Source organism: Bactrocera dorsalis, unplaced genomic scaffold (assembly GCF_023373825.1).
Source record: "Bactrocera dorsalis isolate Fly_Bdor unplaced genomic scaffold, ASM2337382v1 BdCtg007, whole genome shotgun sequence".
Taxonomy (NCBI): domain Eukaryota; kingdom Metazoa; phylum Arthropoda; class Insecta; order Diptera; family Tephritidae; genus Bactrocera; species Bactrocera dorsalis.
The window spans coordinates 344,906-369,722 of NW_026038058.1; the positions used below are offsets into that span (position 1 = coordinate 344,906).

A 24,817-nucleotide genomic window follows, 5' to 3' on the forward strand; every position below is an offset into this window, starting at 1 on the left:
TATTATTATTTTAAAAATTAACACTTCCTATGATTAATTAAGTTTCTTAAGCAAGCAGAAAACGTGTATGCCGATATTCGGTGAATACTCTAGATCAATTTCCTTCTGTGACCATTTCAAACGTAGATGTCGTGATGTTAATGAGTGCCACCGTTCCGTCTGATCTTACAAAGGTTTTATGTACTCATATTTATGAAATCTTTCGATTGCTATGTATTCAAGAAACAGGTGTTACTTGATGTGATTTCTTCGTGTTATTTGTTTATTTATTTATTAGTATAAAAAAATAAAAATAAATTGAAGTTTGATAAGAAACACGAAAAGACTTTTTCGGCTACCCAATAGTATGGATATGTGAGTTTACTTCAAATATATTTTTTGAAATTTGTTATAAATAAACTATTTAGTTTACAAAACATGAGAATATATGCGTCAGCAAAGCTCTACCAATATATCCTCCCCCTCGTTTGTGGTTTCACCATCCTTTACTTCAACCTCTTTCATAACGCTATCTGCTTGAACTAATGTTAGTTTTTTTCGCTGTAAAGGCTTTGGAGTTTGAGATTTTGTAACTTTTTGAAGCTCCGCTTCCGTAAACTCTATAAGATGCGTAGTTTTCAGATGCACTTTAAACCTACATATGTATATTCATATTTAATTAGAAGCAAAACATACATATAACAAACACATTTTATCTTACTTTTGTTTTGATGGATATCCTCGACCACAATAGCTACAAGGAAATGGCATTTCACTATGAACAAATGAATGTTCCTGCAAAGCCTTGGTTGAAGTGAATAACTTTCCACATTCTTCGCATTGCAATTTTAATCCTTGGTGCCTCCACATATGCGTACGCAAATGACCCTTTATTGCAAATTTTTTGTCACATATTTCACATTTAAATGGATAGTCACGGGTATGGAATCGCATATGCACATTTAACTCGTACTGGCGTACAAACTGCTTTCCTATAACATCAGGAAATCTGGTTTTAATATTGAATTATTTTCTTACAGTGAGTTTACGAACCACATTCATCGCACTTTATTGTTTCGCCTTTATGAAGGCGAATGTGATTATCAAGAGCAATTTTACTAACATACATTTTATCGCAATAATTACATTGATGAAGTTGACGTACGTTTCGATGCACCTCCATATGCAAGCGCAAATAATGTTTAGTGGAAAATCGTTTGCTACATATTTCACACGCATCTGATTTAATGTTTGCTTCTTTCCGTTGGTGATACTTAAGATGTGAATTCAAGATGCTTAAGGAAGTAAATATTTTACCTAGTAAAGACGTAAAACTTAAAGTATTGGTACATTAAATTTATAAAAATTAATCAACTAACCGCAAATATTACAAACAAAATTCTTTGGTCCGGAATGGGTATGATGCAGATGGTCTGACATTTTAAGCTCTGGACATTTAAAATCACAATACATGCACTTAATAATATTTGAATGTGTAATTTTAATATGTTCTGGCATATCCTCCTTAAATACATTGTTCCCACATAGTTTGCAAATGCTGGTTTCATCGTCAACAACCGTGTGCGTTTGTGAATGTAGGGAAAGTTGACTATATTTTTCAAATGATTGAAGGCAAATGGAACAGTAGATGGCAGAACTGCTTGAATCTTTGACAAAAAAAAAATAAATAAATTTACTTTATCTTGAATCCATTTGAATAATAAATAAAAGTGGTTATTTGTAGTTTTGGAAAGTTAAGTTATAAATTTTACCTTCTTTTAAGCTTTTCTCGACATCATTGTCACATTCTGTGGAATTTACAATTATTTTGCCTTCATCATTCTCGGATATATCCAATAACTCAAGAAAATAATATTGTTCAGATTCCATTGAATTTGTGGAAGGACTTTTTTTAATGGTTGTGTTATTTCTTTCTTCTTCTTTTGCCATGTTTTCCAGCAAATCTGAGATTTAATTAATATTTAAAATAATACCGTCAACAAAATTTACGTAATTACAAGGTTCAGAACGAAGCTGACCAATTTGAAGGTTCAAATCGGTACTGCATTTCGAACTGATATCTATATAAAATGGGAATATTATTTTCAATTGCTTGGTATTACTTATTACCTGTGTTTGGAAACTGCTGAATTGCTACATAATCCTTCAAATCGTCCTCAGTTTGGGAAATGTTTTCTTTATTATTCTATTAAAAGAAAATAAATATATATACATATATGTAGAAATGATCAAACTAAAAATATATTGAATATCCGTCTGACCTCTGTTTTAGTGAGCCCCTCTAATCGAACACTTCTATCATCTACTGTTGCAATTTCAATATATTTGTTATCATAACCATTTGAATCATCAATTCTTTGCATCCCTTTACAATTTGCTATTGCATTGCTCAAAACTTTGTCCGATTGTATAGCTTTCTGAATAAAATTCCATGCAATTCCTAATTCAAAACTACAGTTCTCGCAAAGATTTTGGGGCATTTTTCCTTCGTTATCGGTAGCCGTTAATTGTGTACAACTTCGAAAGCAATCCATGTATGTTATAAGCACATTAGAATGTTCTTCTAATGGTGTCTCGAGTTCTATTTGCTCGAAAGGAGTCTCTAGATCCACATAAGATAATGAAGTTTTTAAGCATGCTCTACAAGTGGGAATGGTGTCCATCTACGAATAACCAATATAAGTATTCTTTTTCCGTTCTTGAAAAAATAATACAATTTTATTGAAATCTAAAAATTACACAAACATTTGAAGCAAACACAAAAACTATATTTGACATGACATTATAATTATGATGTTCGATATCGATATATTTGAATGATATTTAATGACATTCGATTACTTGACGAAAACGATGAATATATTCACAATTGAAGTAAAAAAATATTGAACCATAAAAGTACAGCCATTAACTATATATGTATGTATGTAAATATACTAGATAATGTAAATTATACCATAATATAATATACATATTCTGGCATAGGTATTTTGGCCAAACTGTTTTGCCACCATTATACCTTTTGCTTTGGTCTAGGGATGTCGGAAATGGAATAAAGTATCGATATATATTGTATCGGTCATTTTTGAATATATCAATATCGACATTGATATTTTTATTTCAAAATATCGATATATCGATATATCGGTATGATATGAAAAAAAATATTTGGCCTAATCTACTTTAATCATCTTACCTTACTAGATAAATACTAACCAATTCACATAATTTTTAATAAATAAGAACAACAATTAAAACATTAGTTATTTATTAATCAAACCAATATTTATCTGATACAGGCATAAGAAAAACTCTTTGATTTACGTGCTCGGCTGTAAGCCGGTTTCTGTTATTGGGTACTGCGAGATTCACAGCAGATGCCACTCTCTCCGAGGAAACCGAGGACGCAGGCGATATCAAATACTTCAGAGCTATGTCGGAAAGGACTGGGGTAATATGACGACAATCAAACCAGAATTTTGTTGGATTCTCTTTTCTGGGTATTATAGGCTGATCTAGATATAGCTTTAGTTCGCTACTGCTGGTTGAAGTTGAAAGTAAAGAGTTTGCTGAAGCTGCAGCAATATCTATCATAATTTTTTCATGTCCGGACCACAACGACGGCGAAGATTTTTCGAAATTTGGTATTATGGTAGTGCGAGTGGGTCTGAGTTCAGGCGAAAGTTGTCCTCTACGCCTATGTTCTAAACGTATTTCTTTTGACAGTTCGGTTATTGCAGTGGAAACAGCTAGCGCTGAACTAAAATGAATACGCTTAAAGCGTGGGTCTAAAATTGTTGCTTTGGCCAGATGTAAATGTCGCTCTAGTGGTTCTAGTTTTGCAATAACTAAATTTAGCAAACTCTTCTGAACAGCAATACCAAATTCGGTGAAAAGCTTCACTTGTTCAAGGCCTCTCTGAAGTAAGTTTGCAATGGGAATCACCAAACTTGAAGTCACGTACTGATCGCCGCTAATTTCTTCAGTAGCTTGCTTAAATGGGGTAAGCAATATTATCAGATCTTGTATGACACCTAACTCTGAAGAACAGTGTGCCCACAATCCTTTTGTAAAAAACGCGGGAAAAGATCTTTACTTTTTCTCCTCTTTCGCCTGTTGAGTGATGTTGGGACGGTTGATATTTCTCTGCATTACGCTTCTATTACTTTACGTAATTTGTGGGAGTAATGCAGAGGAGTATTTGTTTGGATTAAATAGTTGGTATAAAAAAGGATTTAGAAATTGTTGATCATAAAAATATCGTTTTTATACCTTTTCAATACTTATAACATTATATCGATACCTCGATATATCGAAATAATAAATATCGCTCAAAAATATTGTTACATTGAAAAAATTATATCGATGTATCGATATTTTTTCGACAACCCTACTTTGGTCGGTATAGCTAAATAACGGCACGAAAATTATGTGTAAACCAAAGATCTAGTTATAGCTCTATACATCCAATTTTATATACATACATATGTATCTTAAAATTTACCTTTTATTTCTGCTGATAAATCTGTATGCAAACAATGAAGTCCGACAACTTTTATACTTCAATCTAGTTAATATTATGTTAATATTGGATACAGAAATACTAATTTTATAAAATAAAGTCTTAATACGGGAAATGTTTAATATCGCGCCGGTTTAGTATCGTTTATGGAGAAAAACAGGGGAGGGCTACCCCCCTCACGCCCCCTTATTGGAAAGAGGAAGGATCGAACTTTTAAATAAACCCTCCCTCGACCCCCTAGAGCCCCTATAGACCTCTAGGGAGCCCTTTGAAAATGACCAAAAATCAGTGTTTTTGCTAATTTTTCCATACAAAGTGAAACCAATACAACCCAGCCAACATTTTTGTATAGACAAGAAATCAAAATAAAGAAAACAAAAATGTTTCAGTGCAATGTATATACATATTTAATTGCATCTATTAATGATACAAAGGGATCCGGGGTGACCGAAGTACTTTCGTGTAGTACTCCTTTCTGCGTTGGCGGCCTTCGGCCGCGCTCTAAAAAAATAACCCTGGTCGAGCGAATACCCGGGGTGACCGATGTACTTTCGTGCAGTACTCCTTTCTGCGTTGGCGGCCTTCGGCCGCGCTCTAAAAAAATAACCCTGGTCGAGCGAATACCCGGAGTGACTGATGTACTTTCGTGTAGTACTCCTTTCTGCGTTGGCGGCTTCGGCCGCGCTTCAAAAAAAATAACCCTGCTCGGTCCAACACCGGGGTGTATCAATTTTTTTCGCATAGAACTCCTTTTTGCGTGGGCGGCCTTCGGCCGCGCTTTAAAAAAATAACCCTGGCCGGTCCAACACCGGCTACGCCATCCACAATATTTTAGCACTGAAGACCTTTTCGCGTTCACTTCACACATTTGTTGCTAACTGGGTTTAATTTATTCCCTTTTGTTCGTGCTTTCTCGGCAATTTGACAGTTCAAATTAGGCAGTCATTTTGGTTTTTCGCATTATTGGACTTAAAGCAGAAAAAGGTGTATTTTATTTAAAGATTTACAAAGAAATTAACAATCAAAAGCAATTAAAAACATTACTAGTGGTTTTTATAATTCATAAGTAATATCTGTGCGTGAAAATGTATCCATAATTGGTTTGGTACAATGCACAACAGATGAAAATACACTAGCATATATTGAGAAATTTGCAAAAAATAGCATTTTTTAAAGTGAAGTTTTGGAAAAATTTGTGAACCGATTTTTATAAAATATGTTTTAAAATAAAGTTCAATAATTTAAGTATACATGTGTGTTTAAAACTTTCAATTTGGTTCTCCCGTTTAGGTACAGTGAGCCAAAATTAACCGGCGCGATACTAAACCCAACCCTCCGGCTGTTCTACATCCTTCTTATTTGTGCTGGCATTGAGTCCAGTCTGGACCCGGAAAAAAGGTTATTGTAATTGTGAACTAAGGTATCGAACTTCAGAAACTGGTAGCGGAGGTAAAAATTGTAAAGTCAACAATCGGAAATCTTTAAATCCGCCACTGCTTCCGGTTGAATTTATACTGTATATACCATTCAATATCTAATATCTCTAATAACATTGTTTCCTTGTGCCTAAAATAGTTTAAATCAGACTAACAGACAAATCACATTAAATGTAACTAATTTGAGTTAATTATTTAAACATATGTCTAGTATGTAAATATCGCAAACACGAAGCAAATTACCTAAAACTAATCGAGATAGATCTGGAGTCGGAATTGGACGATGGCCGTGGCACCGCCCTCTTTTAGGTGAAATCACATCGAAATACAAAAAGTGTTTGTTGTTAGGTGAAATTACATATCTCAGGACCAACTTAATCAACTTCAACTAAACTCGGTGCATAAGATTATTCTAACTTCTGGTGGAAAGCGGACTACAACCAAAGCTACCTCCCATATAACATAAATTTAATTTCCATCTAACCTTCACTAATTAATGTAGCAGGTTAAAACTTTGCCCCCACTATTCGGGGTAAAAGTAGGCCACCTTATGACTAAAAAGGGTCCAAATCGAACCAAAACTATTCAAGTTCCCTGATAAAGAATATGGGGATCAAAGTTGCAATTGCGAACTTTTTATCGAAATATCGGTAAATTGGGTCGAATCAGATCAATAATTACTTTAGCCCCCAAATACCTAATAGAAAGATTTTCGGACTTCCCGTGATGCGATATCGGCAAATGTGATAGTTATTTTAATAAAATTAGGGTTGTTTTTTAAATAACGGTGCATCTTTGTCACTGAAATAGGTAAAATCGGGTGAAAAACTATAACTTGCAAACCTTATGCACCTGAAGGTATTTCCCTGGCTTTGATTGTGGCAAGTTGCAAAACTAAGTGAAATGTTCGGTTACACTCGAACTTAGTCGGAACACTTAGTAGTAGTGATTTTAAATCGATTTAATATTAACAAATTATATTGTATATACATACATATATATTCAAATAAGTATAAGTGTTTATTTATTTTCCAGTGTCTACACATGTCTGCTAATAAAATGAAAAGTGGAAAGTCCGAAAATTGACTAGGTTTTCAATTAATGGCATTTTGTCGGCTTGGCAGTGCTCCATTTATGTCCATCTACGAACTCGTTATTCCGATTCGACCAAGGAACACATGTTGAAAGCTTTATGACGATATCTCATTTTTACTCAAGTTATCGCTTATACAGATAGACGGACGGACAGACAGACAGACAGACATCCGGATATCAACTCGTCTTGAACATTTGTATATATTACTGCATGTGCATATACATATGTATTTCGATTAATTTTAGGTAATACAAACAATCGTCTGGTGAACAAATACATATATTATATTATACTTTGTAACTATATTACACGAGTTTAAAAATGAATAGGCAACATTCATGCAAAGTTTGCAATGCAAGATTTAAAAGACAACGATACATTTTTGGTGGTTTTAGTGGAAAAACGTCTGCTCATTTAAAATATTACAGGAAATAGTTTAGTGGAGGAATGGTCCTGTTGCAGTACACAGTTTACCATTGGTTTAACTTTCACGGTGTGTATAAAACTAGCAATTATCAGTTTATATTTAAAATTCGTTCTTTGTTCGGTGAGATCTTCGTTTGGTGGAACATGCAAAGAGGTTAGTGCTATGTGAGGGATTTTTGCATGTAGGCCATAAGTTTAAGCAGAACGAATGTGCGTTAGAGTCACTCTAACGCGACAGTCCTACTCGCGGTCTGCGATGGGTGGTGTTTCGACTCCATGGACGCAATTCATTGGTAGGGAATTATTTAAAATATTAATAACTTTACTGTAAATATCGTTCAGTACACCTTTAAAATTTGTCGCATCCGAAATTACGTGGCTAAATTGCTGTAGTTCATCGACGTATTGTAGGAATGTTTTATTGATGCTCCTGGGAGGCGATCCATAGCTGTATGCACTACTGGGAAAAGCACTGATATACCAGTTATCGAATCTCCAAATTACAATCACTTAATACTGAGGTATTAGCGGTGAATTTGTGTGAAGTTATCACCACATAGCAGTGCACCTTTTTTCGGGTGATATGGAGGATGTACGTATGTATATGTCCCTTGGCCGGGAAATACGAGTCAATTCAGTGTCTGTATGGTTTATGAGCGTAGTACGAAAAAATACCAGTTTCGCAATTCTTCGCATGAAATCTTTATTTAAAACAATATTTTCTGATGCGCATGTTAATCTATAGTAAATAGTACATAGTAATGCCTATATGCACGTGAGTGTAAATAGTAACAAAGAGTTTACAGTTGCAATTTCTAATCTTAAAACAAATGCAAAACATTTAACATCTATATATATGTATATATATATATATATATATATATAACATTGAGTTTCATTAGAAAACTTCTTAAAAGTTATACTCATTCATATACATACATTGTACTTACATATGTATAAATTAAAGTATATAAACATACCATCATCCGCTTGCGAACTTATCTAGTCATCTGTATGAGTAAAATGAACAATGACAAATTCACTAATTCGGTATACATATGTATGTACATATAACTAGGTGTATAAATTTGAAATTAAATATACAAAGGCATATTTATTCGATACATACATAAATAATCATTCATGCATTCCATTTATCCTCATGCACTCAATCAGTTCATACGATAAATTTTATATTATATAATATTAATTAACTAAGTTATTTGTATTTGAACAGTCTTTTCCACGTTTTCCTAAATATTTATACTATAAATACCTACAACATTTTTCGTTGTCATTATTAATGAATTTTGTTTGATTAAATAATTGGTACTTAGTGTTAAGAGTTTTACATTTAAAAGCGAATGAGTGCACTTTTATGTGATAAGTATATGTACAATTATAAAATCTAGTAGGTACGATTATAAAATCTAGAGCTATTTTGTGTTCCTATACATTTTGTTTAACCACTCAAATTCCTGTACATTATCTTTAAAATTCATATTGTGCACAATATTTAAACTAATATTTCAGCTTATTCATATATATTGTGTTGTACACTATACACTAAATATAACCTATGCTCAAGCCTATATATACATATGTATATATAGTACATTGTTGATAAACACCTTTGACTTATCTAAATACATTTGCTCAATACACATACTTAACATATTTATATGTATATATGTACATAAGTACTTAACAAACTTCCTTGCATAAGTGGCTCTATGTTCTTATTATAAATGCATTCAAATAAATACATACCATGTAGCTATATATATATATATGTATACAAATACATTATTGCTAATAGCAAAAAAAAATCACTCTTTTGCCGTTATCAGACACGAAAGAAGCGTAGTTCATATGACACATACATACATTTAATATGAACATACATTTGCTATTTAACATTAACACATGATATATGTATATACATAAATGTATATTTGTATATATATATATGGTATATGGTACATACATAAATTATTTTAGAGTTGTAAGTATTGTATAACAAATAAATGAGGTAGTTGGCAATCTGATGCCGACCTTCATTCAAGCCTAAATAAAATAATTATACTTTCGTTAAATTGAGAGTTCCATTCATTCAGTTTGTCTTGCTTGAAATGAAAGTCTATTCTGAGCACTTTGATCTGTCAGTATCACTTGCACGAAACCTTAAGTGATTGATAAGATACATACATAGGTATAAGCGAACGTAAACATGTATGTATGTATATGTTTTCGGCCAACATAACTAACTAATTCGTTGCCACTTTGCTTCCTGTAGTTTCGGACTTAATCGAGATTATTCATCATTATCATCATCACTTAGCAGTTGTCGCTGCTGTTGAATGCAGATCGATTCTAGTGGAGTAATTGTTGTTGTGTGTTTCGTTGCGCTGGCATCGATGCATTTATTCTGTTTTTGGACTTCGTACTCGCTTTTGATATTGACATAAATTTTACTCTGCAATTGGTGCTCCTCCTTGAATGAAAGACATATCATTGATAATAAGTAATCTAAAATGTGTAAAAGTAAATTATCAATGAAGCATACCATTAATTCGTCAATCCTATGATTAGAATTAGGCATCTCGTATTTATTACTCTTGTCACGTAACTCAATTGCTGCGTTAAGCTGTTCATCTAGCGTTCTACCTAATTGGTCCAGTGAATTCGAAAGCACATGCTCGATTTCTGGGAAATCGATTAAATTTTCAAATCAGGATTATTGATATTATAATATTTATTATTATATAATTTTACAATAGGTACCTGTGCTCTTCAAACGTCTTTTAGGCAACTTTAATTCTTGTGTGTGGATAGGTTCGGCACTGCGCTTATTACCTGGCATATCTGTCGCAGTACTCCCTCCTATGGGCGTGAGCGAGGAGTTTGCTATCTGATTTTCCATTGATTGGCAATAATTGCAGTACTTTGTGTTCATACCTTGGCATAAACATCTTCCTTCTCTTGCTTCACAGTGATTTGCATCTACCGCTTTTTCTTGTTTATTGCTTGGTAAGTGTTTGGCTGCAGTGACATTAACTACATTTACACTTTTTGATATTGATGTTTTGACCGAAGCAGTTTCGGGTGGGACTAATGCAAGTGGAGGTGTTTTAGCTGATCTGCCGAAGCGATAGGCTGCAGATCGAATGGAGGAGTATGGAGTAGAGAGAGAAGCAGCCGTAAATCGATGCATTGCTGCCGCAGATGTTGTTGGACCGAAGTCTGGAGCTCTATATTCATTGCTAAAACTTTCTGCCGACGACGCACCATCATCATCTTCTTCTTCAATTGGCGATTGTTGCAAATTTTGTATTAGACAAAGTACTGCTTTTTCAAGTTGTCGAGGGTTTTTAGAAGCGGGCTCATCCACCGAAGTTTGTGGAATTTTAGCATTTACAATTGGGGAATACATCAATTTCATTTCCTCAACTTGCCGTTTTCCTTCTTCTTCATCCAGAAGAGTGTTCACGCAAAAAAATGAACGTACTTCTTTTGTTTCCTCCTGCACCTCTAGATAACCTTTTGATCGCAAGTAAATAAATTGTCCATTGCGGGTCATAAGTCTATAGGTGGACTCTCCAGTAGAATTACGGTAATCATACACTGTTGTATATTAAATGTTTAAAGAAAAAAAATATATTTTTATAAACAATTGTGAGCTTACTTTGACGTAGAGCTACAATAACCCATCTCATGTCATCTTGATGCATAAATGTAAAAGGACTTAAATTTTTTACTTCATCAGTCATATAACCAGCTACAAGTCCAATCCTTTGATCACAATCAAGAATACTACCATCAATCAAATGCCGCGTTTTATATTCCATTGCATTAGCTACTGTCACACTATTAATAACTTTTGGGAGTCGAATTATTCGGGCTGTAGCAATTAACACCTACATGTAAAAAAATATTCATCGTTACATATGTATGTATGTATGGTAAATTCATATTCCTCATATTACTATAAAATTCAATGAATATACGTGATCTCGTCTAATAGATCGAATGAATTGGAAAAAGTTATGTGACCTTAAAATGAGTCTGTGGCTATTTATTTCGAGATTCTTCCTATTCTTCTTCTTATTTCTTTACAGTGACACGGCGTTTTAGGACTTGGTGTCTCATGTAATTTTCGGTAGTTCTCTGCTTTTATACATTTGTATGTATATGCATACTTACAATGTCATTTCCACTTATTGCGTGTAACGGAATCGTATCATCCCGACCGCGCGACCGTCTTATCATATGTATGTTAGAGGGAAATGTGTTTATTCTTGTGCCCCGCGGTGCTGCATTGCTACGTTTAAAATTCCCTTCGATTTTGATTATTTCATATGTAGTAGGCTCTGAGCGTGGACCAGCCCGGGCTAACCTGTAAAAGCGTTCATTATAACATCCGAGTTAGCATGACTCTTTTGAATTAATAATTGTTTTTAAATAAACGAAATATGTACACAAATAAATGCATATTTCTATTGAACATTTACCGAACGGTGAACTTTCGTTTATCCGAGCGCAAACGTCTATCTATGTACTCTTCTTGTTCTAAACTTCGAGATTTGGGTTCATTTGAATCATCATCGACCTGCCAATCAAAAAGCTCATCCAAATCGGAAGGTATCAATTGTTGCTTCATCATATTGTGATCTTCGGGATGTGTAATATTTAAGATATTTTGTCCGTATAAATCAGTCTGAGAATAAAAGTGGGTATCCACAAATAATTTTAAATAAACACTTGATGTTCAAAGGCGTATTTGATAGATTGTAGTTATTATTAACACATTGTTATTTTCATCTTTTTTCTCTTTACCTGACAATGGCCCAAATGTTGTTCAACACTTGACGATATTAAGACAATTTGCCCGTGGCATGTAAGAGCTATAAAAAACCTGTCTAGAAGCTTCATTAATGAATCGGTATATTGAGGGCGGGGGTTATTAAGGCTTTCTCCAAATACTGCAATAACAAAAATAAATATTAACTTTTTTATATTCAAATTCTACGTTTAATTTCAATTTTTTTTTATTTTATAAGAGTAGCCAGTTTCTCTTAAACGAAGTACAACGAACTTCACTTCCGATAAATTCAGCGTTAAATTGGAATATGCCACGCAATATTTATGTATTTCTTGTCAAGATAATATAAATCTTACTGTATTGTAGCCGTAATCCATGTGCAGCAAAACGTAAGACTGCAGTTTTATCAACACGTCTGGGGGATTCTGCAACATGTGGAACCATCGTGGAAAGCTCTTGAATCGATCCGTTTAGTTTGTCTCGTCTATTTTTCTCCGCCCGATTCCTTGCTTCGCGACCACTATACAATTAAAGAAGTTTTATTTAAAAATCGATCTAGTCAGAAATTAATATTCTAAGATACACTAGATCTAGGCTGGATTAGTGAGTTATTTAGTTTGACTTAAACGGCATCAAAGAATTAAGTAATAAAGCAGTTTTGATTTGCTTATTGTTTATTTTCTATTGCTTTTAATATAAAATTCCAATTTAACTTTCGATTCTTAACATTTACATTTCTTCAGCTTAGTCCGCAAATTTTAATCAATTTAAAATCGGTACAATTCTGACCACAATCTCACAATTATTTATAAAATTTTCTTTACTCAAACTTTTATTGTTTTTTGTTTTATTTTTGTTTAAAATATCGTTAAGTAAGTTATTTTGCTAAAAGAGTTGAATAAGCGGAATAAGAAGTCGCGCAATGCATTGATATTAATTATAAATATACTCGCCTATATTTATGCATGAATATAATACACGCCTAGGTGTAAATTAAAAATCTTGCAAGTTGCATTTCTGTGCTATTAACTCCTAGATTTATTTTTTTAACACAAAAATCAAAATTTTACTTTGGAAAAGAGGCAAACATTATTTAATAATTCTCTTTTACGAGTGCAATTTAATGAGACTTGCAACAACTTGCTCATTACTGCTGTGTTGCTCAGTTTTTGCATAATAATGACTTATGTATATTAAGTGAATTTTTCTGTAAACAAACGCATCCTTACTGATAAGATTAACCTGAATAGATTCTATAAAAAGAAATGTTCGCAATTATTATTTTCAATGGTAAGTAAATGATTATGTACTATCAGGGCTCTCTTAGTCGCCATATGGGGTCTTAGTCGCCATGTCTTTGCATTGAAAATTATGACGCGGTTCATCAGCATCGTGCTGAGTTAAGATGTTAGATGTGTGGGATGACTGCCTTCGGATTCGTGCAAGTGCGGTTACGGAGTTCTTCCGCTCCACAGACTTACCTACAATAACAACGTCTAGTCCCAGCACGTGATGCAAATACGAGCAATAGAATAAGCGCTCACAGTTTAGTATATTATCATTGTGCTTACCATTGGTGTTTGTTTACATATTCAAACACCAACTATGATCAAAGTTTTCTTCTATTTTTACATGTTGCCATAGGTATGCACAAACATGTGTATGTACATATCGTCACCTAAAATGCAAAATAACGTAACAACATTTTCGAAAATTTACAGTGGCGTGAATGAAACACGAAATAAAATGGAACAAGAGTAAACAAATTTTAATATTGATTAAAATTGGTTCATATATGAGCGCAGAACCTGAAAATGTTGGACATATGTAATATTATGTATGTATGTAATTTGAAGTAGTGAATCGTAATCAATAAAATACTCAATTTCGAATTTTTTGATGATACGTTATTTTGCATTTTAGGTGACTGTATATAAGTTTCACAGCCTGGCATACTCATATAATTTTTTTGTGGATGCCAATTTACTTTTACTTTGTGCAAAAACTTAGTATTTGTTGATATTAGTTTACTAAAACTCAACATGTAAAGTCAAAAAAGATCCCACTTGGACTACCAAGAACGTCGCTGCATTGTTACGTCAATAGCTCCGATTTATGGATTTAAAATACCATCTCATATCAAAAAAACCGTTTTGTGTTAAAATCACTCCTTCCTTCATAAAACAATTTTTGTAGGTAAAACATCTATCGGGCCATCCTTTACACTCGCAATAAGAGGCTTTTTTTAGAAACCGATCTTTTGATTCTTTATATAGCAAACATCTTCTGAATAATAATAAAAGTGAACTTATTGCATACTTACCTATTAGAAAGTTGCAACATATCCAGCATGGGGTCGTGAGGATAACTACCGTAATTAGAATATCGATTACCACTGCAAGACCTGTAGTAGCTGTTTGATGACCCGTATGGTGCATTCGGATACCACATATTGGGATGATAGCCAGGTGGTGTTGAATATTGTCCATAGGACTGCTGACTGTGCGTTTGTTGTGGCTGCATGAGCGGACGTACGAATGTATGAGGGTCCAACTCGTGATGCGTTGACGGTAACGGATGACCATAAGATGACGGCGAATGCAATTGACCAACATGTGAGGATGAAGGAAGCGATAAATTGTAATTGTACTGTTCAGTGGACGGTGTCTGCAGGATTATTTCTCTGGGCGAAAATTTAATGTCTTCTTCAACATTGTCATTATAGATATTGGAATTTTCGATTCCGCTGGTGAATTGCGGTGTACTACTGGCTATTTTAGATGTATCAATCGTATTAGTTACTTGAAACATATTTGAATTATTCAAATCTGATTGAAATGAGCTTGATAATGGATCAATTCTATCCACACATATTTTTTTATCTTCCACTTCAAGGAGATTGCCCAAGTCCGATGTTTTTAAAGTTGATTCAGTCAATGTGGTAACGTCATGTTCAGTAGCATTTAAGGTGGATAAATTATCATCCATAAAATCATCAACATTCTCCCATATTCGGCAACTGAAGTTAGAGCTGGGGTCATTTTCGGAATCCATTTTTTCGAAATCGGTATGGCTAAGCAGTTCCTTATCGCTTTGTTGAGCTGTTGATGTACTTGGTACATCTTCAAAGCTGTGCGGAATGACCGATTTAAAATCTTCTTCATCGGAAGTAACAGTTTCACTGCGTGCTTCAGGTGTGCTCATGGCGGACAACACAGTCTAATAAACGTTTTCAATCCGCATTAAAACTGTGTAACATAATGTTTTTCTCAAACCAGCAAGCTGTAAAAGAATACACATCTATTTACTATATGTAAACATATGTACATATATGCAGTAAAAAAGAGTTTAGATCGGGCGCACCCAAACACTTTCTACCTTTTTCCGTTTTATGACTAAAATTCATAAATGTTATTTAATATATGTACCTATATACCTAGTATGTACATAATGGGGTTGCATAGTTAAGGTCCCCAAAGAAGGGGGCCGCGAAAATAATAATTTTTATACTCTAGCAACCTGTTGCTACAGAGTATAATACTTTTGTTCCCCTAACGGTTGTACACATATATATGTATAAATGATCCGGATGAGGATAAAATTTGAAATCCCGGTGCAAATCCGTCCGTGCAAGCTGTAACTGTAAAATTTGAGATATCTTGAAGAAACTTGGTATGCAGGTTCCTTAGTACAAAAAAAATTGCGAGTTCGTAGATGGGCGTAGTCGGACCACTGCCACGCCCACAAAATGCCATTAATCGAAAACATATAAACTGCCACAACTAAGCATTAAATTAAGATATAAAACTGTAATTTGACACATGGGCTCGCAGTAACAAGGGATACTTGTGGGTAAAAAATTTCTAAAAAGTGGCTGTGCCACCGACCTCTATATGTTATTTGCTAAGATCGAATACTATGAGAACTCCTACCGAAGGTGTGAAAATGGATGAAATCGAATAATAACTCCATTAACAGTACAGTTCAAAACTACTAAAAGCCCAATAAATCAATAACTAGTTAAGCCAAAACTATTAAATTTTAGCTTCGAGATGGTATGAAAGGTGGTGTGAAAGTTGGACAATGGGCATGGCACCGCCCACTTTTAGGTGTAATCACATATTTCGGGACCCGACCGACCAATTTCGACTAAATTTAGTACGTAGCATTCTTCTTATAATCCTTTGTTACAGTGTGAAAATGGGTGAAAACGAACTACAACCACGCCTACTTCCCATTTGGCTCAATTTAAAATTCCACTTGATTATTTCACTTTCTACTACACAAATCACGAAGTAATTAATATAACGGGAAAAAATTTTGCAGCAATAAACAAGAGGCTCTAGAGCAAGATAATTTGTTTGCTGCAATCATTTTGCAAACTGTTCTTAAAAAATTTTTGCAAAACTCCACAAATCAATATGAATAAAAAAAACAATTTGAAACAAGCGGTGACTACGATGAGGGTGGTAAAATTCGATTTTGATAGCGCGTTTAGATATAATTTTTGTAACTTTTCATAAAAATTTATTGATAATTACGATAATTTTCAAAGCTAAGATATCAATTAAATATTAAACAAACAGTCGTCGTACTCGGGACTAGGCTCCCATGTCACTGTTGACAGTCATAACTTCGAATATGTAGATAATTTCGTTTATCTTGGAACCAGCATTAATAGTAACAACAATGTCAGCCTCGAAATCCAACGCAGAATATCTCTTGCCAACAACTCCAGGTGCTACTTCGGACTGAGTAGGCAATTGAGAAGTAAAGTCCTCTCAAATAGGCGCCAACTTGCGAAAAGAAGCAACGACTGTCGCAATTGTTTTTGACTGGTATAAATTATTTAAAGAGGATCGAGAACGCATTGACAACGAGCCACGCTCAATATGGCAACCAAGATCAACAGAGGATTAACACATCAGTAAAATAAAGAAATTGGTGCTTGGAATATCGGAATGATCAGTAAAAACCATTTTGAAAAATAATTTGGGCCTAAAAAAATTAAAGCACAATTGATTCCAAAATCACTAAATTTTTTCGTTTTTCGGCTGTAAAATAATGATTTTCGACTACCAGGATGTCACGAAACGTATTATTACAGACGATGAGCCTTGGATTTATGTTTACGACTCGGACACAGACGATCAATCGGCCGAATATCGTGGCTAAGGTGAGCCAAAGCCGAAAAATTCACGTCAAAGCAGGTCAAAAATGAATGAATGAATGTTGGGAGTTTCCTTCGATTATCGAGGTGTGGAGCAAATCCTTCCGAAATAACAAATTTCGCTCAAGATAAATCCTATAAGAACCCCTACCGACAGTGTGAAAATTAAGAAAATAACGGTACTGTTAAAAATTACTAAATAATAAATCAATAACTAAATACGCCAGAGACCTAATTTATGAGAGTGCTCAACGGGAGTCAGGGTAAAAACTGGATGATGAGGGTGCACCGCCCACTTTTAGCCAAAATCAAAATTTGGTACGTGACATTATTCTCACATTCCTATGTAATAGTGAGAAATGGGCGAAATCGGACTGCAACCACACCTACTTCTCATATAATCAAATTTTAAATTTAATCTAATTCTTTCCTTTCCAGTGTACAATTCACGAAGCAATTAATATAACGAGATAAACCTTTGCAGGAATAATATCTTTAGAATATGCCACCCTATAATCAAAAATTTAAGGAGAAGCCTTTCGTGACAATGAGTTGTCTGTGTGTCAAAAATGGGTTGAATCGGGGCAATACTTCCCATATACCTAATGAAACGATTTTCGAACTTCTGGGTGACTTTATACACATATATTGGCCAACATGTGAGTTATCTCTATTGAAATGAGAGAGCGTGCTTTACTAATAACAGTGAACCTTTGTGTTTAAAATGGGCGAAAATTTGACCTATCCCCCAAACAAATAACATCCGGCTGACTTTACTCCATATGATTGGTGATGGTAGGTGAGGTACCTTAATGAATCTCAGGAAACATTTTATTAGTAGTAAGAACGGGTCGATACTATGTACCTCCAACTCTTATATACTACATATGTTTGGCATGATGACTTTTATTTTTCATCTTATGTCGAATATGTCTGTCAGTGTATGAGCTGTATATGTATACTATATATCACTACATAGTCGTTTTCTTTGTCCCTATATCCCTATGCTTAAATCTTTAAAACTACGCAACGGATTTTGATGTGGTTTTTTAATAGATAGAGTGATTGAAGAGGAAGGTTTATATGTATATTAACATTAAATTTTTTAAATATTGAAAAAAAATTGTTATTTTTGAGGTTTCTAATGTGATGTCGCAAATTATTACATTTTTGCCGCTTACATTGCAAACGCAGGCTGAACTCTACGAGATTGCACTAATGCACTAAGTATTGTATATATTGAAAAGGTATACAGAAAATTCCGCTATGATATATGTCTATCTCTTATGGATATTCCACAATAACATTTTGGTCATTTACTTTTTACGACAAATAATGGCTAATTTTCGAAGCGATTTTAACCAATACAGCATTAATCTTTATCCAATTTAATACCTTAAATACGTTGATTTAACTATAGATCTATATGGCCCATTACACCATATGATTTAAATCAATATTTTCGAAGATATTACAGATTTAAAAATCGCGGGACGTAGAGTTTGGCACGGTACCGACCGGCCGCAACGTATCTATAAATAGCACGTCGGAGGCCGCCGTTCTCCCTATAGCACTTTGAATTCATTAGCGATCGGACGCGTTTATTATGGGAGCTTTTTAGTGAGGAATATTTAAAATGAAACGATGAAGTATATGCGTACAATTTCAAGCTGATCCTTCCACAAAAATAATACAATTGCTAAAAATTGGGAATGGTAGAATTTAACTGTAATCAAATATGCAGTGCAATGATTCATAACTGGCTCTGTAATCAGTCGATGAATATTATACCATGTGCATCCCAATACACTGATGCCATAACCTTGCCAGCCGACGTTTTTGTCTTTCCACGCTTGAGAACCGGTTCATCTTGTGCAGTCCACTAGAATGTACTCCAGTGTGAAATGATTAGGCCATGCTTCTTTTGTCTCACACCGACGCAAAAATTCGATTTTATTACCATTAAAGAGCACTCGAAGACTCCTCAGAATCAGCAATTATTTGTTTTTGTTAGATTATGAACTCTCGAGCCATTCACTTTGCACAGAGCTTTCCCTCTCTAGGGCGTCATTGCCCTCGATGTTCATTTCGCCTCTGCCCAACTTAGCAAGTCTCTTTTCAACGGTGGATTTCCCTGGTGCAACAGTATTTTTCCTTATAAAGCAATGCTTTATTAACACACGAAATGCATTATGATCCATTTTTATGTAAACTAACACAAGTTGCTTCGCAGAAATGCTTTATCTCATTAACTAATAGTTATAAACTAACTATATCTAACTAATTTATGTGTCAGCCACAGTAAAGCGTGGACGGGTCTCTAGTATGTACATATATATACATATATACTCTTGCAGCTTGCATAAATCAAAGTCTGCCTCTGGTTGAAGTTGTGTACTTTAAGGTATTTCCCTCGGTTTGATTCATGCAAGTTCCAAGAGTATAAAATATTGGCTGCACCCGAACTTTGCCCCTCATTCCTTGTTTAGGTTTTTTGAAATCTGAAAAAATAATATCGAGAGCCAGTGGATTAATTGCGTAGTAAGTTAGTAGAGAACAATTCACTATGATTGCAAACTTGTTTTAAATTTTTAACTCTTTTAAACAAAAAAAAAACTAATAAAGAAAAGGTACATTTCCTGAAATTCACAACAAATTTAATTCTGACAGTTATCAGAATAGTATCAGGTTTGGTCTTAAAATTATTTACACACCAAAATGTATCACGATTCCTCAATTCATACTTTTATACTGCCATATATAGAAGTTCACGCATGTGTTAGATCAATTATCCTCTGGATAGCAAAAAAACATCTGTTTAAAGGCGAGCTAAAGTGAAGAGGCGAATCATCTCTTCCCAGAGGTTTGAGACCCGCCACGAAAAAAACACCCCGATGAAAAATATACAACAGCCTCGGATGAGAGACCTAACCCTTTCGATGACGACCACTGCAAACGTATTAAGAGCTACGATTTTAGGGCAAGGACTGAGACGAATAGGTCCTTGTGGCATTTACTACAGTGATCATGAAACGAGCACAAATTTGGTGTGGGATTCGTGACGGGAGACTGCGTCGCCGAGTCCTGACATTCATCTCTGTGGATGAACGTTTAGCCACAATCCGCATAAAAGTGAAATTCTTCAACCCAACGCTGATTCTTAGCCCCCGACGCGTTTGCTCCGAGGCCCTACCATTGACTCGGACTCCTATCTTGTTGCAGCGAAGATACGCAACCGTACGCCTGCTTTCTGAGAGCACTCATCAGCAACTCGGTATAATGGAACTGTGGGACGGCATTTCAAACTCTTTACAGCTGCAAACGAAATCGTTGGTTTCCGGAAAAGGCTAAAGAACGGATGGTACGATTAGGAGTGCCGTGTCGCAGAGGATAGAAAACAGACTGCCTAACTCGTAATGGACCACAACGCGTGAGGGATGGGTTAGATACCGAGAGTTTATGAGGGAAGTGAGACACTTTTGCGGACAAAAAAATAGAGAGCCCGTAATGCATGAGTACAAAGATATTGACATGCTAGCGGACAGGGGTAATGCTCGAAAATTTTACAAAAAGATGCGGCGACTAACAGAATGTTTCAAGACCGGATCGTACTCTTGCAGAACCCCCAGAGTTGACGTAGTGACTGATGCCCAGAGCATCCTGAAATTATGGATGGAACACTTCTCCAGCCTGCTGAATGCCAGTGAAAACATAACTGGCTAGGTCATGTCGGCCGAATGCCCAGCTCTGAAAGTATTCTCCGCAGTACCCGCCGGATCTGGCCTTGCTTGGAATCTAAAATTGGCACCACCTTGTGAAAAGAAGAAACGACTGGCGCGTTGTTGTAAACTCGGCTTAGATATATCCACATAGCAGTTCTTTGTAACATCTAAAACGAATCGAAACAGATTTAGGGTTTTATGTAAAGACGAATTGCAGAATTGCTATATTTTCAATATTATGACATAACAATCCAACAGTTATGAAGATCTTAATCATGTTGAAGTCTAATCTAATCGACTATAATGTTATTAATGTTTACAACTCTGAGTTATGAAAAATTACGGAGGAATTGTCTACAATCGGAGGACATATCATAATCGATGTTTAATTTAATTGTTGAATAAAAAGCAGGGATTTTGTCTTTAGTTCTACCCTATAAGATTTAAGAAGGCTGCGGAGAATTTCTAGCTTGGCATTTATAATAAATGTTGGAGCGCAAAACACCTTATTAAAAAATGTGTTTGCACATGCCATTTCTTCAATATAATTCTTTGTTCGAATTTACTATAATTCCCATTTCATTCAGTTAAAAAAACCGAGTTACATATTCGTATTTAAAATGTAACTTCAGCTCACACATATTTACAATAAATTCGTTTTAATATAAATAAACATTTATATCGGATAATCGCGTTGTAAAAGAATAATTTTTTGTTTGAAAGCTGTTTTTATGGTTGAAGCTTTTTATACTCATATAAACATGTGTATGTGTGTACATATGTTTGTATGTACGTGTTATTTCTTACCAGTTTTAAAAACAACAAACCGGTTAATAGCATACGTACTTACATTTTCATACTTAATTAAATACATACGTACCAAAGTATATAAATATACACATATATACATATGTATGAATGAACTAGTATATATATTCAATCCATACTTATATTGTTATATAGTTTTGTAAATATTTACGCCCTTTATTGTGTTTTTCGCTGACTTCAGTTTGATCATTTTATTTTATTTCAATCAATATTTTATTCTACTTTTCTTATTTCTATTATCGAAATGTCTTCTACAATTAAGTATTACTATACAAGGCTTAAATAGGAGCAGCTCATGAAGCAGCATGTCCATGGCGTATGCGCAATAATTTAGTCTTACCTTATAATGTAAGTAACTTTTGTCGTAGCTTTTTCATAGGGTCCAACAAATTAAAAATAAACCACTGCGACTGATTTATTTTCAAATATTTTTGTTATTGACTATACAGTTTTTCGAGAATTTAATTTTTTTCTTTCAAATATAAAATCGTAATATACTGTTGTATCTACATACATATGTGTGGTACAAATGGTTGTCTTTCGTTTTTGTTTTTAAATAGGCACTTTTTAAAAATCTATCCCACTTCTTTGTGGTTTTTGTTGAAATAGTTTCAATTAAGCGGTAATCGTCTATTCATAAATTAAAGCTAACCATTTATATTTATAAAAGCTACATATACATACATAAGTATATATGTATGCACAAATACATATGTCCATATGTAGTTATTTGTATGCCATACAAATGAGTGTTATATTTTTATTTGTGATGTGTTTTTGTTAAAATTCTCTTTGAAGTGCGAGATACATACATACATATTCGTAGCTACAAATATCTGTTCGTTCATATATTTTATACATATGTACATGAATTATTAAATGACATCTAAATTTGATAATTATAGTTATCAATTAACTTATGCCCTTTTTTATTTTTATTGTACTTTATTATTACCTGGCTCAAACTAAAATAAGTTTCCTCTGCCTCAGCCAATGTTTTGTGAAAATGTACATATGTAAGTTTACAGTTTCTTTATATTCGTATGTTGGATATACATATGTACATGTACACATGGATATCAGCGATTTTATATAAACACTGTATATATGTACGTACATACATATATTGTATGTATGTACATATGTATATACTGTAAACAGACAAACTGGCGGTAGTTATAATCAAAACACAAACCCAATACTCTTTTTGGCCGAACCATAAGTTGTGAGAGAGAACTTAACGAGAATGAGAAATAAAGAGGAAGGTGGAAACACAAAAATTTGTAGAAAGTGTAGATATAAAGAGCAGCGTATGGAGCTTTCAAAAGCCCTCACATGGATGCTTGTTCACTTCCATACATTTACTAATGACTTTGTATTTTGCCCAATAAATATCCATATATACAATTTGTATATTTATGTATTCTTGAGTATACAGATTTAATCATGTTTTGACATCAATACATAATAATATGAATGTGCACACATATATTTATGTATGTATGTATGTATATGTATGCATCGTTTTACAGGAAAGCATGGCGTATAAGCAACAAAGGGCTTTCATCTCTATGTAGTGTATAGTCAATACAGCTCAAACTTAAATTAGAAACGGCACTCCTACATACATCTATATATATATATAAATATATATAAGTATGTATGTTCATTGGTAACATTTTCCTCTGTCGTCTTATTCTTATTTTACAGACCATTTGTACACGTTCATGTACATATGTATGTATCTATATACTTGTCAATACGCTCATACACAGTAAATAAACGAACACATTTGAACTGAGTCAAATAAACATACTAATACATTCACATTATCAGTGTAGATTTATATTCGGTTCCGCTTTATCACACTGTTGGCTCTTTTCGATTTTATTTTTAATATTTTACCTTTCTCGTATTTGTTCTGTCGTTTTCATTGGACTTTGGGGAGGTGGTTAATAGCGAAATGATTAATGGAGGACGAGCGTAAAGGCCTTGAAGTTTTCTGTATCTCAGATATCGCACTACGATCAAGAATACGAAAAAAGAGAAAAGGGTAGTTAGACCTGTAGAAATGAACTGCAATTGTAGCGACTTTTCCGTCAAGGCGAAAATTCCCTGAACTTCTCAGCAGTCGAGTAAACACTGTAAAACACTCGACTCGATTCGTATTATATTAATTATCAAACCGAACAAAAACAAATTACATGCACAAAGATAATATAGATTTTTTTTTTTCATTTCACATCGACATCGTAACTCGGCTTTAATGCTTTCGTCACCAATAGCACTCTAGGGCTAAAGCTTATAGGCAGTAAAATATATTGACAAGCACTATAACGCGAAACCAACCTTCCGAAACTCTATTGGTTTATTTTTATTTCTTGGATTTTAAAGATGATGCTTTTTATTTATTCTTATAAATTTGTTTCTTGTTTTTATTTTCTAGTTTTTAAATTGCGTGCTACATATTAAGTCGTAAACAGCACAACCACGAATTTATTTCAACCGAACACAATACACGACAAAATTAAACTGAGGCATAAGCAGCTCATAGAGCAAGACAAGTTATCAGTCAGTCGGCCAAGTGGCCGCTTAACATCATAAAAATGAGACAACAAATTGTACTAGTCTCCACTTACTTAACGAATAAATTAACGAAACAAAATTTAATGTTGATTGGAAAATGTTTTGTCGAATGTAAAGTTTTGCGCTCTCAGCATTGATGTGAGAGAATGCCATTTATTATCTCTGACATTTAGTTATGAATTCTAAATAAATAGGAAATGTTTGAGGCA

At 34.0% G+C, this 24,817-nt stretch overlaps 2 protein-coding genes and 1 long non-coding RNA gene across 4 annotated transcripts; 1 reads left to right on the forward strand and 2 right to left on the reverse strand.

The window, feature by feature from the left end:
* Positions 1-326: 326 nt before the first annotated feature.
* LOC105228253 (zinc finger protein 619) lies at positions 327-2,848 on the reverse strand. Of its 2 annotated transcripts, none has more exons than XM_019991026.3 (8): positions 2,740-2,848; positions 2,262-2,663; positions 2,110-2,185; positions 1,752-1,943; positions 1,359-1,646; positions 1,033-1,296; positions 701-971; positions 327-634 (listed from the first exon to the last, which is right to left on the reverse strand). In XM_019991026.3, exons 1-8 carry the CDS (start codon positions 2,776-2,778, stop codon positions 433-435), a joined length of 1,734 nt encoding a protein of 577 aa, XP_019846585.1. In that variant the 5' UTR covers positions 2,779-2,848; the 3' UTR covers positions 327-432. The 2 variants fall into 2 exon arrangements, with proteins under 2 accessions (XP_019846585.1, XP_019846586.1); XM_019991027.3 differs by having other exon boundaries at positions 2,746-2,813.
* Positions 2,849-2,960: 112 nt separating this feature from the next.
* On the forward strand, positions 2,961-8,373 carry LOC125779927 (uncharacterized). The gene is made up of 2 exons (XR_007423461.1): positions 2,961-5,506; positions 5,813-8,373. It is a non-coding gene; the product is annotated as an uncharacterized LOC125779927 (long non-coding RNA).
* LOC105228252 (uncharacterized) lies at positions 8,159-24,572 on the reverse strand. The gene is made up of 10 exons (XM_011207996.4): positions 24,372-24,572; positions 14,626-15,584; positions 12,659-12,822; positions 12,317-12,462; positions 11,992-12,197; positions 11,684-11,876; positions 11,166-11,397; positions 10,265-11,104; positions 10,047-10,186; positions 8,159-9,974 (listed from the first exon to the last, which is right to left on the reverse strand). The coding sequence occupies exons 2-10, from the start codon at positions 15,504-15,506 to the stop codon at positions 9,795-9,797; spliced, it is 2,982 nt and encodes a 993-aa protein (XP_011206298.2). The 5' UTR covers positions 15,507-15,584; positions 24,372-24,572; the 3' UTR covers positions 8,159-9,794.
* Positions 24,573-24,817: the final 245 nt, after the last annotated feature.